General features: G+C 52.1%; 3 protein-coding genes across 4 annotated transcripts in view; 1 reads left to right on the top strand and 2 right to left on the bottom strand.

Moving 5' to 3' along the window:
- Positions 1 to 3916, top strand: part of MYH7 (myosin heavy chain 7) — a 13464-nt gene extending 9548 nt beyond the window's left edge. The window contains 6 exon segments of the mRNA XM_032265439.1: positions 1 to 43; positions 941 to 1066; positions 1264 to 1539; positions 2624 to 2719; positions 3342 to 3476; positions 3830 to 3916. The exon segment at positions 1 to 43 is cut by the window's left edge and continues 3 nt beyond it. Coding sequence (XP_032121330.1) covers positions 1 to 43; positions 941 to 1066; positions 1264 to 1539; positions 2624 to 2719; positions 3342 to 3476; positions 3830 to 3853 — 700 coding nt within the window. The 3' untranslated portion in view covers positions 3854 to 3916.
- A 2169-nt stretch (positions 3917 to 6085) lies between these two features.
- Positions 6086 to 9073, bottom strand: CMTM5 (CKLF like MARVEL transmembrane domain containing 5). 2 transcript variants are annotated; one of them, XM_032265437.1, is made up of 5 exons: positions 8506 to 9073; positions 7377 to 7529; positions 6734 to 6826; positions 6474 to 6558; positions 6086 to 6384 (listed from the first exon to the last, which is right to left on the bottom strand). In XM_032265437.1, exons 1-5 carry the CDS (start codon positions 8629 to 8631, stop codon positions 6371 to 6373), a joined length of 471 nt encoding a protein of 156 aa, XP_032121328.1. In that variant the 5' UTR covers positions 8632 to 9073; the 3' UTR covers positions 6086 to 6370. The 2 variants fall into 2 exon arrangements, with proteins under 2 accessions (XP_032121328.1, XP_032121329.1); XM_032265438.1 differs by lacking the exon at positions 6734 to 6826 and having other exon boundaries at positions 8506 to 8864.
- Positions 9074 to 9489: 416 nt separating this feature from the next.
- IL25 (interleukin 25) lies at positions 9490 to 14028 on the bottom strand. Its single transcript, XM_032265603.1, has 3 exons — positions 14012 to 14028; positions 12933 to 13247; positions 9490 to 10259 (listed from the first exon to the last, which is right to left on the bottom strand). Exons 1-3 carry the CDS (start codon positions 14026 to 14028, stop codon positions 10004 to 10006), a joined length of 588 nt encoding a protein of 195 aa, XP_032121494.1. The 3' UTR covers positions 9490 to 10003.
- Between the last annotated feature and the right edge of the window lie 1401 nt (positions 14029 to 15429).

Raw genomic sequence — 15429 nt, 5'->3', positions numbered from 1 at the left:
GCTGATTGAGACCAGCGAGCGGGTGCAGCTGCTGCATTCCCAGGTGAGGGGGTCAGGAGCCACCTTGTGGAAACCTGCGGAGTGCAGAGCCCAGGTCATTTAGAGAAGCCAGATGTTCTAGTGAGCTTTCTCCCCAGTATCTAGCCAGGGTCACAAATTACTTCCTCTGTTAGGCCAACTGTCATCCATGGTGGCTGCAGAACCATTATCTTGAAAAGGGGGTCTCTACTTAGAAACTAAGAGTGTCATGATTGATTACTGATGCCTGCCAAAACCGAAAATCTGGGAGTAGTGGAATGTATCCTGTTATTTGATATTCTTGATCTAAAAGACAGCCTCCAGCTTGCTCTGTAAAGACAGGAGTTTGGGAGCTTAAAGAGGCATAACTGCATCTCTTGCAAAACAAGCTGGATAGAACACCATTTTTCTGCCATCCCACCCACACTGTTTTCAGTTATACTCTGCAATGAGACTTTGTGCCCGCCTTTTGCAGTGCCCTGTGGAGTTTCATTCTTTAATCTAGTATGTGTGGGAATGACATCATCTGCTGACCTCATACCCTCTTCCTTACCCCACTACATTCTTGCTATAGCTATAAACATCTCGGAATATTGTCCTGGTAAAGTGTTGTTTCCATTTTCCTTGGAGTATTGTCATGCTCCTACATAAACATTTTGTTAAAGAGCTCTGGAGTAATACTGCAGACATTTTGCTATTTGAAATATCTTTTCAGAGTTTAGTAATCTTGGACATAACGTCTAGAATGTAACCGCTTTCATAGGAAAAGGGAAAGCGGGTACAAAACAAGGAACATTCTAAAAGTGGGCTTGTTTTGTTTTGTTTTTTTAAACGACCACCTTTAATTCTCTCTGGAGAAAGGGTATGAAATTAGGTAACAAAGTACAGTATATATTGATCATTTTTCTCCCTCCATGTCTAGAACACCAGCCTCATCAACCAGAAGAAGAAGATGGAGTCGGATCTGACCCAGCTCCAGTCCGAGGTGGAGGAGGCGGTGCAGGAGTGCAGGAACGCCGAGGAGAAGGCCAAGAAGGCCGTCACGGATGTGAGTGACTGCCCACCTTCCGCCTCCCCTAAAAACACAAACAAGGCCCTGGGTCCAGGCCAGGCCACTGTGCTGTAACGCGAGGTCAACTCCGCAGTTCTGTGGGTTTGAGGGCCTGCTGGGAGAGAAGAGATCCTTGGCGGGAAGAGGCCCCGGCCCTGGGCCCATGTTCCTTGCCACCTCTCTCCTGCACACAGGCCGCCATGATGGCGGAGGAGCTGAAGAAGGAGCAGGACACCAGCGCCCACCTGGAGCGCATGAAGAAGAACATGGAGCAAACCATTAAGGACCTGCAGCACCGGCTGGACGAGGCCGAGCAGATCGCACTCAAGGGCGGCAAGAAGCAGCTGCAGAAGCTGGAGGTGCGGGTGCGGGAGTTGGAGAATGAGCTGGAGGCGGAGCAGAAGCGCAACGCAGAGTCGGTGAAGGGCATGAGGAAGAGCGAGCGGCGAATCAAGGAGCTCACCTACCAGGTAGAGGCCAGAAGTAGATGTGGAAGTTGCTTCTCTGGTCCCACTGCCTGGCCCACACAGGGCTCCTGTCACCTCCCTCTTAAGACGCTGTGGGTAGATTTAATCTTTCCACACTCTGCAGTCAGTTTGATTTGAGTTTATGAGTTTTTCCAGAAAATGAAGAATCTACTTCTACTTCCTGAAAACTCTTCTAACTAGGCTTTCCCTGGGTTTTTAAAAAAATAACTTTAAGTGCTACCATGAAGAGTCCAAAGAATCTTTCCACCTTGGACTATGGGGATAAGAATCAAGCGAGGGAAAAATACTTGGAAATCTTCCATGGAATTTCTAGCACCCAAAGAGAAGGCCACAGAGAAAGAGGGCTCCAGAATGTTCTAAGACCTCCATCTGCATAGCTCAGAACTGTGCCCGTGACCTGTTATTTTCAGTGTCCCTGGGAAGAAAAGGCTGAGGAGACAAGGGTGTCACTCCATTTGGTAGATGGATGCCAGAGGCACAAGAAAGATTACAGATACAGAACTGCAGGGTGATTTGTGGGCAGAAGTAGAAATGGCATCCTAGCACATACAATGATAAACAGGTAGGAAGGATGGTGTAACGTTGGAGCCAGTGATCCTGAGACCTGAATTATGGCCCAATACAATATATTAGAATGTAGAGTAATCTGGATTATGATAATATCCCCTTCTTTCTGCATTCTTCATTATTCCTCTTCTGGTCAAGAACTACTGGCCAAGAACACCTGTGTAGGTCCAAGTTGGAGCTTTATCCACCAGACTGGAGCTGGAACAGACCTGGTACCTTTATATTACCGCGTTAAGGAATTCCATTAGGTTCTGATCCCCTTCCCCAACTTCTAGCTTTAAGACTGCAGCCTTCATTGCTTTGTGAATCCCTGACTGACAACCTTATATCGCCCCTTTGGCCTACAATAGAGTCGGAGAATCTTCCCCACCACCTCTTTGACCTGGACCATTGTAGGGAAGGGCAGTAAAGGCAAGAGAAGAGTAAAATGATGGAAGAGGGAAAGGTGATTGCATTTGCTCCTCCTCCAAACTAGCTTCTCCCACCCTCCCGCCCCCAGACAGAGGAAGACAAAAAGAACCTACTGCGTCTGCAGGACCTGGTGGACAAGCTGCAACTGAAGGTCAAGGCCTATAAGCGCCAGGCCGAGGAGGCGGTGAGTTCAAGGTTTTCTTTCCTTTCTCATCAACACACCTACTGTGTGTGAGAACTAATAAGCATCTCCCACAGAGGGGCCTGGACAAAGAGTTTGCTATAAACTTTAACTCTCAAACATTAATTTTACACATCTGGTATGCTCAGAGTTGTGTCAGGTGTTCTGAATTAACAAAGGCACCACCAACAAACTTCAGACACCGTAACCCATCAGAAGGCAGTGTAGATGCTAGTGCAGGACATGGGGCAGTCAAAGCTGAAGGCAGGAAGGTGGCAATGGAATTAGGCCTGGAAGGGGACCCAGCTAGGCATAGGGCAATGGGGAAGACGTCTGGGTGGATGTGAGCTGCTGATGGGCATGCCTGCTCAGAAACCCAGGGGCTGGGACAGGTGTAGCAAAACTCGATTTGTCTTAGGCAGTGGATGGCTGTGAAGGACTCCGAATGCTGTACAAGTTTGAGGAGGGTGCAAGGTGGGTGCAGGATACCCTTGGAAAGGGCGTTGCAGGAATATGCCTGAGGCATGAGTGTCTCAAGGACAGGGAGCTGGAACCTCAGGCTGAGAGGCTGAGAATCCCAAAGCCCATCTCAGCTCATTCACCCATCCCCACTGTCCCACCACAGGAGGAGCAGGCCAACACCAACCTGTCCAAGTTCCGAAAGGTGCAGCATGAGCTGGATGAGGCAGAGGAGCGGGCAGACATCGCTGAGTCCCAGGTCAACAAGCTGCGAGCCAAGAGCCGTGACATCGGCGCCAAGGTGGGTCCTTCCCCTGGGTTTCACTAGTCACTTCCACATTAGCATGTTCCCTGACATGGGTGCCCCTCAGAGTGGGCACTGCTTGCCCTATATGTAGGCAGTCCCACAGCTCCCATAACCTGAGAATCCACTCTCCTGCTCCAAACAGCCCCCCACTGACTGGAACTTCTGCAGAGAGCCCCAGTTCTATCCTCCTAAATCACAAGTGCATCTAAGTGGGACCCAAGATCCCTGGGGCCCTGCCTGTCCCTCAAAGGGCATCTCCCTTAGGCCTCTAAATCCCCCAGGAATTTGTCCCCACACCCTTCTCCCTCTTGCCAGCTGGCCCCTCACACCTCTTATTCTTTTTGCAGCAAAAAATGCATGATGAGGAGTGATGCTGCCTCAGGAACCTCGCTCTTGCCAACCTATAATAAATAGGAGTGCCAAACTCTGCCTGAGCCCATCTGTCCTTCCTGCCAACTGTCCCTCCTGGAGGAGGGAGGCCCCCAGCCACTGTATTAGAGCTGCCGGAGCCAAGGGATCCCATATTCACAAGGAAGGAGACTGAAGTGCAGAGGAGTGAGGTGCCCTGCCTGAGGTGGACAGCTGTGAGTCCCAGTTCTGCTCAGTCAACCACACAAGGGTGGAAAGGGAGAAATTTCAAAAGTGGAGAAGACAATGGCATCAAAATGGTGAGACAGTCCTAGATAGTAGGAGGTAGCATTTTGGTCCTGAAGCTGAAGCCACTGTCCACCTACCTTACCCCTGAGGCAGCAACAGTTAAAGATGTCCTAGGACATCCATTCTTTCTGACATGAATTTTCCACCAATGCCAGAAAAGGCTCAGAGCTGGCTGAGAATTAAGGTATGGGAAAGGAGATGGGAGAGATTCCATTCTAGTCAGCCCCTAGGAATTAAGCCCCAGTGAGTCCCCCTCTCTGTCTTCCCCAGGGGTCTCCCCCTGCCCCTTGTGGTTCAGCACCTCACCATGAGACTTTGGGGCAAACCAACACTGAGACCAAACCAATATGCCATGAGGACCAAACCCGGGCATTGCTCATTCATGTTGGCTCTCATACAGACTCAGACAGCACAGGTGCCTGTATAGGGAAACACTGTGGTCACATTTCTGCTCTCTCTGAGCTCTTACTAGAGACAATCTTGCCTGGGTCACACAGCTGCATGTGGGACAGGGCCAGTCCTGACCCCATTCTGCACAAAGCAAATCCCAACTGCCCACTGGGCTTTGCAGCCAGGCTGTGCTGACCACCTCCTTAACCTTCACCTGGAACTCCATCTCCCTGACTCCCTGAGTGGAGCCTCTTCTATCCCTCCTCTGAGATTTCGAGAATGGACTATTCATAAAGCCCTGAGAACCGTGAGCAGTGACCAGAGAAACACAAAATCCTGTTGGTTCTAGCCCAGGAGTGGCTACCAGCCTTGATGGAGAGCCAGGACTTGAGGATAGGAGAACAGGGAGCAGGAGGCGGGAAAAAGACCAAGAGAGAGGAGTGGTTGCCACCAAGGGAGCAGAGCAGTATGACCAGAGTTCAAGATCCAGGCTTCAGGCAGGACTTGGGAGCTGGGGCCTGCAGCTGGAAGGAGCACTCCAGAAGGATTGTATTTCAGGGCAGGAACACACACGCATCAGCGAGAGGAGATAGCCCATCAGCTGGGATGGAGCTGCTCAGCCAGGCCATGCTGGGCCCCTCAGGCTGGGCAGGAACGTCCCGGCTGCACTGGTCTGTCTCAGCCCAGCAGGGCTGACTCCAGGCTGTGGCAGTGTCTGCTCCAAACTCCCCTAAGCCTTCCCGTAGTGTTCACTGTGGGGATCCCTTGACCAGCTTGTCTATTTCCCAGCCTGTGAATGCCCAGGGACAGGCTCCCCTGTCACCTCTGAGGCCCTAGCGCCCAGCACAGGGTCTGCGCATGGGAAATGCTCAGGAAATGTGTGCTGAGGAGCTGGCAAGCTGGGAAGGTGGACCCACAGTGGAGGGATGAGTTGGTCATTCTTTTCTGAGCTACAAGGAGGCTCAGTACAGTATCTGGAACACCCGCTAGGCACTAGGTATCAGAAGAGCTGTGTTCTAGCCCTAGCTCTGTCACAAATGAGTTTACCTCCCCTAGCTGAGCCTATTTTCTCTTATGTGAAAGGAGGGCGTTGGACCAGCTGATATCCATGGGCTCTCCCAGCATCCACATTTTGGGAAATCTCTCCCTTCCCTGATGCCTCAGGCTGCCCTCTCCGTTTGTCCTGTGGACCAAGTCTTCCCCACACCACGAGGGGGAGCTCTGCACACACCCCAGGCAAGCGCCTCGCCTCCAGCCCGCTAACCTGTGGGAACAGGTGTGGTGGTGGATGTGGCCATCGGAAAGGCCGTGCCTTCTCACACGCAGAACTCCAGCCCAGCCACCAGGCATACCACAAAATGGCCTTGCACACAGAGGTGTGGTGTAGAAGTTTTGTGTTGGAGGATGTCTTCAGCTTCTTCTGGCTAGCCCCCACATCCTCACTGCTCAAACCCGGTCCTAAAGAGGGGCCACAACCTGCTCCGGCACCATTTCCATCAATACTCCTTGGAATTCCTGGCCTGCCTAATTTCTGGGGAAGAAAGAGACTCACCAGCAGGATTTGAATATTTTAATTTGGGAACGACTTAGGGACCCAGCTTCCTCCCCTCCCTCCTCCCTCTCTCCAGAAGTTCCCCTCCTCTGGCCAGAGCTTCATCAGGAGCCAGATCCCAGAGCACCAGGCTCCATGGATAAGTCCCCAGTGGCGTCTCAGGCCAGACATCTCTGTAAGGCTGGGGTGGGGTTTGTTGGGCTTGGGGGCCAGTGAATCCCAAGGAGACGTGTCTAGGCTCCATTGTCCCCTCTGGCTGGCTGGGCCTAGGAGCCAGGTATCCCCAGAGTCACTGCCGGTCCCCTGTGAAGATGGAGCCAGGAAGGGACCCACATCAGGATGGGTAGCTAAGGGTCGGGGAGGGCATCTCTTCTCAGAGAACATGCACTCACCCTGGCTGGCCCCGGGCGCTATGTCAGTCCGGTAGATCTTGAAGGCATCATAGGCAAAGACGGAAACCAGGATGATGCCAAAAACCTGTGGGAGGAGCAGTGGGGATGGCAAAACGGAGGCTATCGGGCCACTGGGTTAAGATATGGGGGGAGGTGCAGATTGGAACCCCAGGCCCTGGCTGTGGCTTCTGACACAGAAAGTGTGCAAGCACTAGCCTGAGCTCATGAGGGGCTGAGGAGTCCTGCAGGGCTAAACTCACAAAAGCAGCAATGGCAGCTCCATCCCGGGAGGTCACAGCTGCAAAGGAGACCACCAGGAAGATGATGATGGCACTGACACAACGCAGGAAGTCCTGGTGGCCAGAGGTGCAGGGTTAACAGGACCTCAGAAGGCAGGGGGTGTTACCCTGAGCTTTTCCAGGCTACCCAGCAGCCTGACCCTGAGGGATTCTGAACCCCCTCCACGGGGTCCCCCTCACACAATATGAAGCACCTTCAAGAGACAGAGCGCTCACACTGATCCCCAGGAAGTGGAAGCAGATGAACCCGGAACAATCAGGGCCAGAAGCCAGGCACTGGAGCTGGAGCCCACCAGCCAGGGGGGTCAGGCCAGGCCAGGGCTGGGGCTGGACCTTTGCTGAGTAGGAGAACAGATCTAGGGGACATGGTCTTCCTGAGTACCAGTGGCCCTGCAGCTGTGATATCGGTGTGGATCAAAGCACACCACACCTTTGAGTGCAGGACACAGCACGGGGCAAAGCCCAGCGGGGGTGTGGAGATGGAAAGAAGCTTGGGAGAGGAAGGAGGCTCTAATCCCTTCCCCTAGCTTAGAAAGGAAAGGAAAATGCAGCATTTAGAGGAGAAGGAAGGACCCCAAACTGGGCTGGGCTCAGGGTTCCTCACCAGACAGGGCCAGTTAAGCCGGTCGAAGCGCTGGTAGTACTGGGTGGCGTAGAGGAAGAGGAAGGCAAGTGTGATGAAGAACTCCAGCAGCGCTGCGGCCATGTAGGCAGAGATGGAGGCCGTGAAGCAGATGAAGATGATGAAGGTCAAGGCCTGCAGGATCAAGCATGTGAAACATGCCAGGAAGGAGACATAGGCAGGGGCTAGGCCTTTGCCTTCCCCTCTGTGGGAGCTAGCCTAGGCTGGCAGGCACCACCTGTCCTTGGAGAGAAGGAAGGACTCCTGTGCATCTCCCTCTCCCCTGGTGTCAGGAGCCACCATGGCAGGGCATTTGCCCATCAAGGGCAATCTCCGGCCTCCCACTCTGCTGACCCAGCAACCCCAGCAGTCTGGCCAAGCCACATGGCTCCCAGGAGCACTACCCCACAGTAATTCACCTGAGTGGTATCCCCCAGGAGCACGGGTACAGTGTGAATGCCAGTCCCTAGAGTTGTGCCCACAGGGGCCAAGAGGTGCCCCCTGCCCCATCATGCTTTCCCTATTCCCAGATGCCTGAAAGCCCTCTGACAAGGACCAGAGCCTTTGATTCTATGCCAAGAGAGAAGGTTTAGAAGGCAGATGCTGCCCAGTGGACTCTGGGGGTCCCTCGAGCTCTGGTGACATAGGGTGGCACACATGCAGAGGCCTTAAGTTTACACTGTGGTCTTGCTAAGTAACCAGGGAAGATACTTTCCTGAGAAGAGATGTTCCTGGACAGCAGGCCACAGATAAAGTGCAGCTGCAGGAAGTCTGCCCTTTTTGATAATTAGGCTTCTTGGACATGCTGACAAGTGGCCATGTTAGAGGCTGGCACTCCTTTGTCCCATCCCTATGTTTCATGCTCCCTCAATGTCCCAAAAAGCTGTCCTGTCTAACTGCAGTTTTTCTTGCTGCAATGTAAATAGCTCCAGATGGAGAGGCAGCAAGAAGGCAGAGTAGGAGATGAAGAAGGGGCAGCTGGGAGCAGGAGAGGTGTCCAGAGGGCCTGGGGAGGGAGGCTGCTGAAGGGTGAGCTGGGGACTGGCATAAGGCTGGCCAGGAGCTAGGAGTCGGGGAGATGGAGGCACCAGGTTGGGGAGGCAGCTGTTACCAGCTCGGTTTCCAGCAGGATGCCTTTGAGAGAGGTGAGGAAGTTCTTGTCCACCGCGAAGCCCTGGAGCTCTGCAGATACCCCCTCCTCAGGGGGCCGGTCCCGGCGATCTCGAGCACTGAGCATCTCTGTGGGGCCCACCAACACAGCCCCCTCCTGCCACCAGCCCAGCAAGAGAAGCAGATATCTGGCAGGATGGAGAAACAGACAGGAGCAAGAAGGGTCTTCAAGAAACCTGCAAGTGAAGCAGGAGGCCTGCCCACAGGGCCCTGGGAGAGAAGGCGGCCGCTGGGGGCCTTGCCCAGATGGGCCCTCACCCAGCTGCCCAGACTGCCTCTGCTGCTGCCCGCACCAGCCCCCTAGAGACACATGGGGAGGGGCAGAGAGGGAGGAGGCTCTAATCCCTCCCCTTGCTCAGAGCCCAACCCAGCCTGGAGCAGAGGAGAAGGAAGGAGAGAGGAAGAGGTCTGAAAAGAAACTGGGAGGAGCTGGGACGTGAGTAAAGGAACAGGGGCAGGACTGGGAGGACCCAGGGACCTAAGCCTGAAGATATTTGTGTCCCCCTTCCCTAACCTTAACCCTCTTCTTTGGCGGGTCCTTTCTCCCATTTCCTTTTAGAAAGGATGGGAGCTGGAGCCCAGCCCAGGCAGCACCCCCAGGACCAAGCTGCAGCAGCCAGGACTGGAGGACAAAGGCGGATTGTTGGGGGACAAGGGGGCGCTGTGTGCCTGCTGCAATGCCTCAATGGGCCTCTGTCTCTCCAGCATGCTGGGAGCGCGGCCTAGCCCCCACCCTGGTGTTCGGGGTGGGCCAGGGAGACAGAGACTGGAGAGGGTGGAAGGGTGCAGCAGAAATTCTGGAGAGCAGAGAGAGCTGGCAGGGTGGGCAGAGGTGAGGGCCAATGGTGGGAAGCAGAAGGGACAGGCTGGGAGACCGCGAGGTGTTTAGGAACCATGGATGTCAAAGACAGATTAGGCTATTTTAAAATATAGATATTTATTTGGATAAATCTCTACATTCAATAACAGCTTCCTTCTCAGAATCATCCGTGTCAAAAGACTAGTAAGTATACCAGAATGCACCCAAAATAGATGCTCACTGAGTGATGAGTAAACAAACCAGCAAATAAAATGAGGGGCTCTCCTCCGGCAAGGGGAAAATATCCAGAAAGTGCCTGTGCTAGGCCAGGGTAGCAGGAGATGGGAAGAGAGGAAGAGACAGAAGTGGTGACCTCCAGAAATGGGCAGAACTTTGAAAATCTTTCCTAAGAGAAAATGCCAGGATACCAGCTTCCAGTGACCCTAAGCAGCGGCTGCTGTTTTCAAAATATGCAAAAGTGCAGGTTTCCCCCAAAGCCCCTCATCCTGTCCCGGGATCCTTCTGCTCCAGACGGCCCTTTGCAGGGGCCAAGCATCTGTGTGTCCTGGCCCTTCGTGGCAAGTGGTTGTACACCTGGCTCCAGTTTTCCCAAAAAGGGACCAGCCTCCAACCGGTCCGGCTAGGCCATCACACGGGGCCGCACGCACACACAAGCCAAGGAAACACGGTACAGCCTGCGCTCCAGGCAATAGCCCTTGTGGGTGCCCTGCTCGCCACGGCACGGCCGCCGGTAGAAGACAGTCTGGTTGTGGTAGAGCAGCTCTGAGTTGCCCTGGGGGTCCATGTGGGAGCCTGTCTGTAGGCTGACGCAGTGTGGGCACAGGCAGCGGGCGTGGTACAGGTCCTGGGGGAGCCGGTTCAAGTCTCTGTCCAACCTGCGGGGGCGGCACTTGTCAAGCCTTGAAGAGCTGGGCCAGAAACAGAGAGGATGGGGTGGTGTGGGAGTAACAAAGGAAGGAAATGGTGCATCTGGGGCCTTGGTCTCTTGTCTCAGATCTGCACCCACTTGCTGTGTAACTTTGAACAAGTCACCTCCCTCCTCTCTTAATTAATTTTCCCCCTGTAAATGAGGTTAGCACGTGCTTTCCAACTGGTCCTGGGACCCTGAGGGAGGAAGAGGAGGATGAGCAGGCTCCTGCCTTAGCCTCCATCGACCAGCACTGCCTCTCTCTGGGCTGTAGCATGAGTTCTCTTAATTGTAGTGATTACACTTTAGATCATCTTTCTTTCTGTTTTTTTGTTTTTGTTTTTGTTTTTGTTTTTTAAGATGGGGTCTTGCAGTCACCCAGGCTGGGATGCAGTGATGAAATCTTGACTCAACTGCAACCTCTGCCTCCTAGGTTCTCCTGATGCCTGCCACCGTGCCAGCTAATTTTTGTATTTTTAGCAGAGATGGGGTTTCACCATGTTGGCCATGGTTGGCCAGGCTGGTCTTGAACTCCTGACCTTAGGTGATCCGCCCACCTCAACCTCCCAAAGTCCTGGGATTGCAGGCATGAGCCACCGCACCTGTCCTTTAGGTGTTCTTTCTATTATTATTATAGCATGATTGCAAAAGTAAAAACCACTCTGACGTCCAAGTATAAAAGAGTATAAAAAGTGAAAGCTAATAGTCTCTCCCTACCAGTCCCACTCCCTAGAGCCCAGAGGAAGCTATCCTCAACTGTTCCCTTCACATTTTTCCAGACACTGTGGAAGAAAAGAAAGAAAGAAAGGTGGGAGGGAGGGAGGGAGGGAGGGAGGGAAGGAAAGAAGGAAGGAAGGAAGGAAGGAAGAAGGAAGAAAGGAAGGAAGGAAGGAAGGAAGGAAGGAAGGAAGGAAGGAAGGAAGGAAGGAAAGAGAAAGAGAGAAAGAGAGAAAGAGAGAGAAAGAAAGAAGAAAAACACTAAAAAGTAAATGGCCCACAGGTCTGGGACTCTGTTAGTCTGGTGGGAGACAGTCCCCGGCTTGTAGGACCATTCCCCACACAGACCAGCCTGGCCAGTGGGTTCAGCTAGCACAGCACATCCCAAAGTGGGTTTCCTAATAAATCCCCTGCAAGAAAAAGGTTGGGTGCAGGCCGGGCGCGGTGGCTCAAGCCTGTAATTCCAGCACTTTGGGAGGCCGAGGCGGGTGGATCACGAGGTCAAGAGATCGAGACCATCCTGGTCAACACGGTGAAACCCCGTCTCTACTAAAAATACAAAAAATTAGCTGGGCATGGTGGCGCGTGCCTGTGGTCCCAGCTACTCAGGAGGCTGAGGCAGGAGAATTGCCTGAACCCAGGAGGCAGAGGTTGCGGTGAGCCGAGATCGTGCCATTGCACTCCAGCCTGGGTAACAAGAGTGAAACTCCGTCCCCCCAAAAAAAAAAAAAAAAAATAAGAAAAGAAAAAGGTTGGGTGCTTAAATGAATTTGGGAAACACTAGTTTAACGGTTTATTTTCTACAGACTTCTTGCAGACTTTAATGTACAGATGACAGTATGAATCTCCAAGGGGTAGGAGACAGAGCAGTCTTTCCCAAGTTTACTTGGCATCACTTTTTTCTGAAAAGCAGCTCATAGGATGAGTGCTATACAGAACGCACTTTGGGGAAAGCCACCTGAGTGGTCCTCAGGGATTCACAGACTCCCAGCAAGGGGTCTGGAAGACAGTTGAGTTAACCCTCTGGCACCCAGCCTTCCCTAAGAAGCTCCTGTGCCATCCACTTTGGCCCAGGGACCCAGCCAGCTTCTGAAACCGCTCCAAAGCATCATGACCTGTGGTATCCATCCTAGATCCCTCCCCACCACTGAACTTCTCCATCCATCCCCAAACCCAATGCTAAGACAGAACGAGATGGAAGAAGTGATGTCCAATATCTGGAATCCCTAAGACTCTAGTTTTTAATATTTTCCTTCATTGTCCATATTTCAGCACTTCCTAGTATTTTTCACATCATGACACAAATAGAGAACTATAATATTTATGTGGCACACTGAGTGAAAGAATATAGTAACCATGGTCATGATTAAAGATAACCAGTCCAGAGCTCCAACCAGTCAGCTGTCCCTGAGAATTGAGGGTTTCACTCCCTTAGTATACTTACAACTAACCCATTCATGGCCTGTGCAGTATCATTTGGATTGGGATGCTTCATGCCTGTATCATGCCATTATTCCAATATTTTACTCAGAAAAACATGGACCACTATAGGGATTTTTAAAAAGAAAAGGAGATCCCTGGTGGTTTAGTGGTTAAAATAAATGAATATATAAAAAAGAAAAGGAGAAAACCAACATAAATACAGACTTTAATATACATTATTTCATTTGATCTGCACATTAGCCTATGGGACAATATATCATTTTACAGGTGTCAAAAACAAAAACAAAAAAACCCTGAGTCTTGAAAACTTGAATAATTGACTCAAGGTCATCCAGTGAGAGTCAGAGCTAGGACTCAGATACAGACCTCTCTCAGATCAAAATGGGAAAGTAAGCTGGAACTTCCCTCGTCCCTCACATGTACCCTAACCAGCACACACAGGAAAACACATTCAGGTATTCGGGAGGAGCGGCAGACTCACTCATATCTCCAGGGGGAGATGGCCCTGCTGTTGAGGGGTCCATCTTCGCTGGCCCTGCAGGATTCTGGATGGTGGGGGAGGCTAGCAGGCTCTGAGGGAGGCACAGGCACAGTGTTCCACTTCAGCCACTCCTCACGGAGGTCCTGCACTTTGCTGGAGCAGCAGCTGGGCCAGAGGCTGCAGTCCTTCTGCAGCCGCAGACTGGAGATGTGGGTTCCCATGACCATTGCCAAGAATGTAACCACCTGTAAAAAAAGGCTAATGAGAGAACTGTTTCCACCTAATCTGGGTTGCCCTCTCACCTGTGCCCTCCCCCTGGAATCCCAGTTTCTGGCTCCACCTGGCCCCCAGCCCCAGACCTGGCAGGCTGGCCTCCCTCCACCCTCAGCAGCATCTCTGCTCCTCTCCCTCTCAGCACAGCCCTCCGGCAGCCCTCTGCACTGGCCTGGTACATGCTGGGCACGGCTCACTCAGTCACAGGTGGAGCACTGGCTGACAGGCCTGGTGGAAGCAGGCTAACTACAGCAGGTTAGGAGTCCTGGTTTTATTTTCAGCTAACCTGTTTTGTTTATTCAAATTTATTTCCACTATCTTTTTAGGGAGTGACTTGAGATTATAAAACAAAACAAAACAAAACCCTGAAAGTATTTCCAAAGGCTGCTTAAAATGCAATACTCATGGAAGTTGTGATGACCATCATTATATGCCTGGTAGCTGATTGGGTAAACTTTGCTCTTTGAACTTTTCCAGGCATGGAGTCAAAGCAGTAGCAGTCTGCTATTCTGTTGTGAATTGGTACTATGGGAATTTCCCTGTGGCCTCCCTTCAGGAGGCCTCGTTTTGCTGATCCCTGCTGCCCCCATCCAGGATCTTGTGTTACCATTCCCCTCTTCTCAGATGTTCTCCTGACACCCACCTTTGTGAATATTTCGCTTCCCTTAGATATCCTTTGAGTCCCATTCCCTTTGTTCTCTGGCCTCTTCTGCATTTTCGATGACCCCAAACTTCTATGATCACCAATATCTATGACTTCTCCCCTGTTGTCCATGACTCACTTCGTAACTCCCCCTTGCCCTCACCAGTCACTGTCCCCCATCGGGGATACAAGCTTATCCTCACAGGGCTGCAGAGAAGGCCCTGACTTCCTGAGTTTGTTGGCTAGATGGGCAAGGTCTGATGGAAGAAGCTGTGGGTGAGTGTTCCCATTGCACAAATGAGAAAGTGAATCAAGGAAGAGGAGGGAAACTGAAACAGCCTCACCTAAGAGCCAACAGGAAGGAGGTCTCAGTTCCAGAGACTAACCTGCTCTCATTCACAGAGTCTTGGGGACCAAGCTTATGACAGGGTCAGCTACTGCTCTCAGGCCATGAAGTGAGCCCACTTAGGCTCAGCAGGCCCAGAAATATGGGCCACTATCAGTCAGGAGGGAGTATGTGTGCCCTAGAAAGGCTCAGAGTTGGGCTTGACCCCAAAGACACAACAGGTCAGCCGGGTCCAGCCTGCCTGGGAGGCACTGTGCTGAGAGTGGGCAGCGCGGCCTTCCCTGCAGGTCCTTCTCTTCATGCTTGCCTATTAGTCCCCCTCCTTCCCCACACCCACCCAACATGCCCATACACAGACATTGCCCCTAGAATGATGCAGCTTGATTTGCATGTGCTTTCCCTTAGAAAATACTCCTCTAGTAACAAAGGACTCAGGAAATAAACAAAGGGAACCAGGAATAATTTAAACTGCAGAGTGAGGGGGAACCTTTCCAGTGCTTTAGGGCCAAGCAGCTCCAAAAGAGAGGAGTGATGAGGTCAGAGGGCAATCCAGAAAATTGGGAGAAGCTGCTCTGCTCTGGTGAGTCTTGGGACACCTGGAACTGTGGGATGAGGGCACTTAGAAGAAACAGGTGGTGTCTGGGAGAGCAGGGGCACTCAGGAAGAGTTATGAGGCCAGTATCATGGCCCCACTCTCACTGCCCCACCCTCTACCCAGTGTACTCCCAGACGTCCTCTCCCTTCCATATCCTGCTGGCCTCAGCTCCTGTGCACACTTACATGTGCCAGGCATGGTGCTAAGCCCTGAACATGCATCATCTCATTTTATCCTTAAATGAAACCATGACATGGAAACTATTATCCCCATGTTACAGATGAGGAAACTGAGGCCCAAGGAAATTTAATAACTTTCTCAAGGTCACAAAGAAAGAGGCTGAGCTGGTTTCTCATTCCAGCTCTGACCAATTCCATATCTAAACACCTGGCACAGAAGTGCCACTCCATGCTTATCCCCAGCTGGCTGTGAATGGAAGGGGAGCCCCATAGCGAACGCTTTCCTACTCACCTGGGCTTGGGTTGGGACAAGTTCCAACTGAACCTGCTAAAAGCCACAGGGCATTTCTGCCCCTTAGGCATCCAGCCTGCTGGCTGGGATTCACTGCGCTAGCTCCCTTTCCTAGCCTTTGGTCTAGAACGCATGGCCTCAGGGTGGCTTCTGGTGCTCCCGGAAAAAC

This window comes from Sapajus apella, unplaced genomic scaffold, assembly GCF_009761245.1.
Source record: "Sapajus apella isolate SASKATOON/1434 unplaced genomic scaffold, GSC_monkey_1.0 scaffold151, whole genome shotgun sequence".
Taxonomy (NCBI): Eukaryota; Metazoa; Chordata; class Mammalia; order Primates; family Cebidae; genus Sapajus; species Sapajus apella.
The sequence above is the reverse complement of the archived record's forward strand: the minus strand, read 5'-3'. Positions and strand labels throughout refer to the sequence as shown.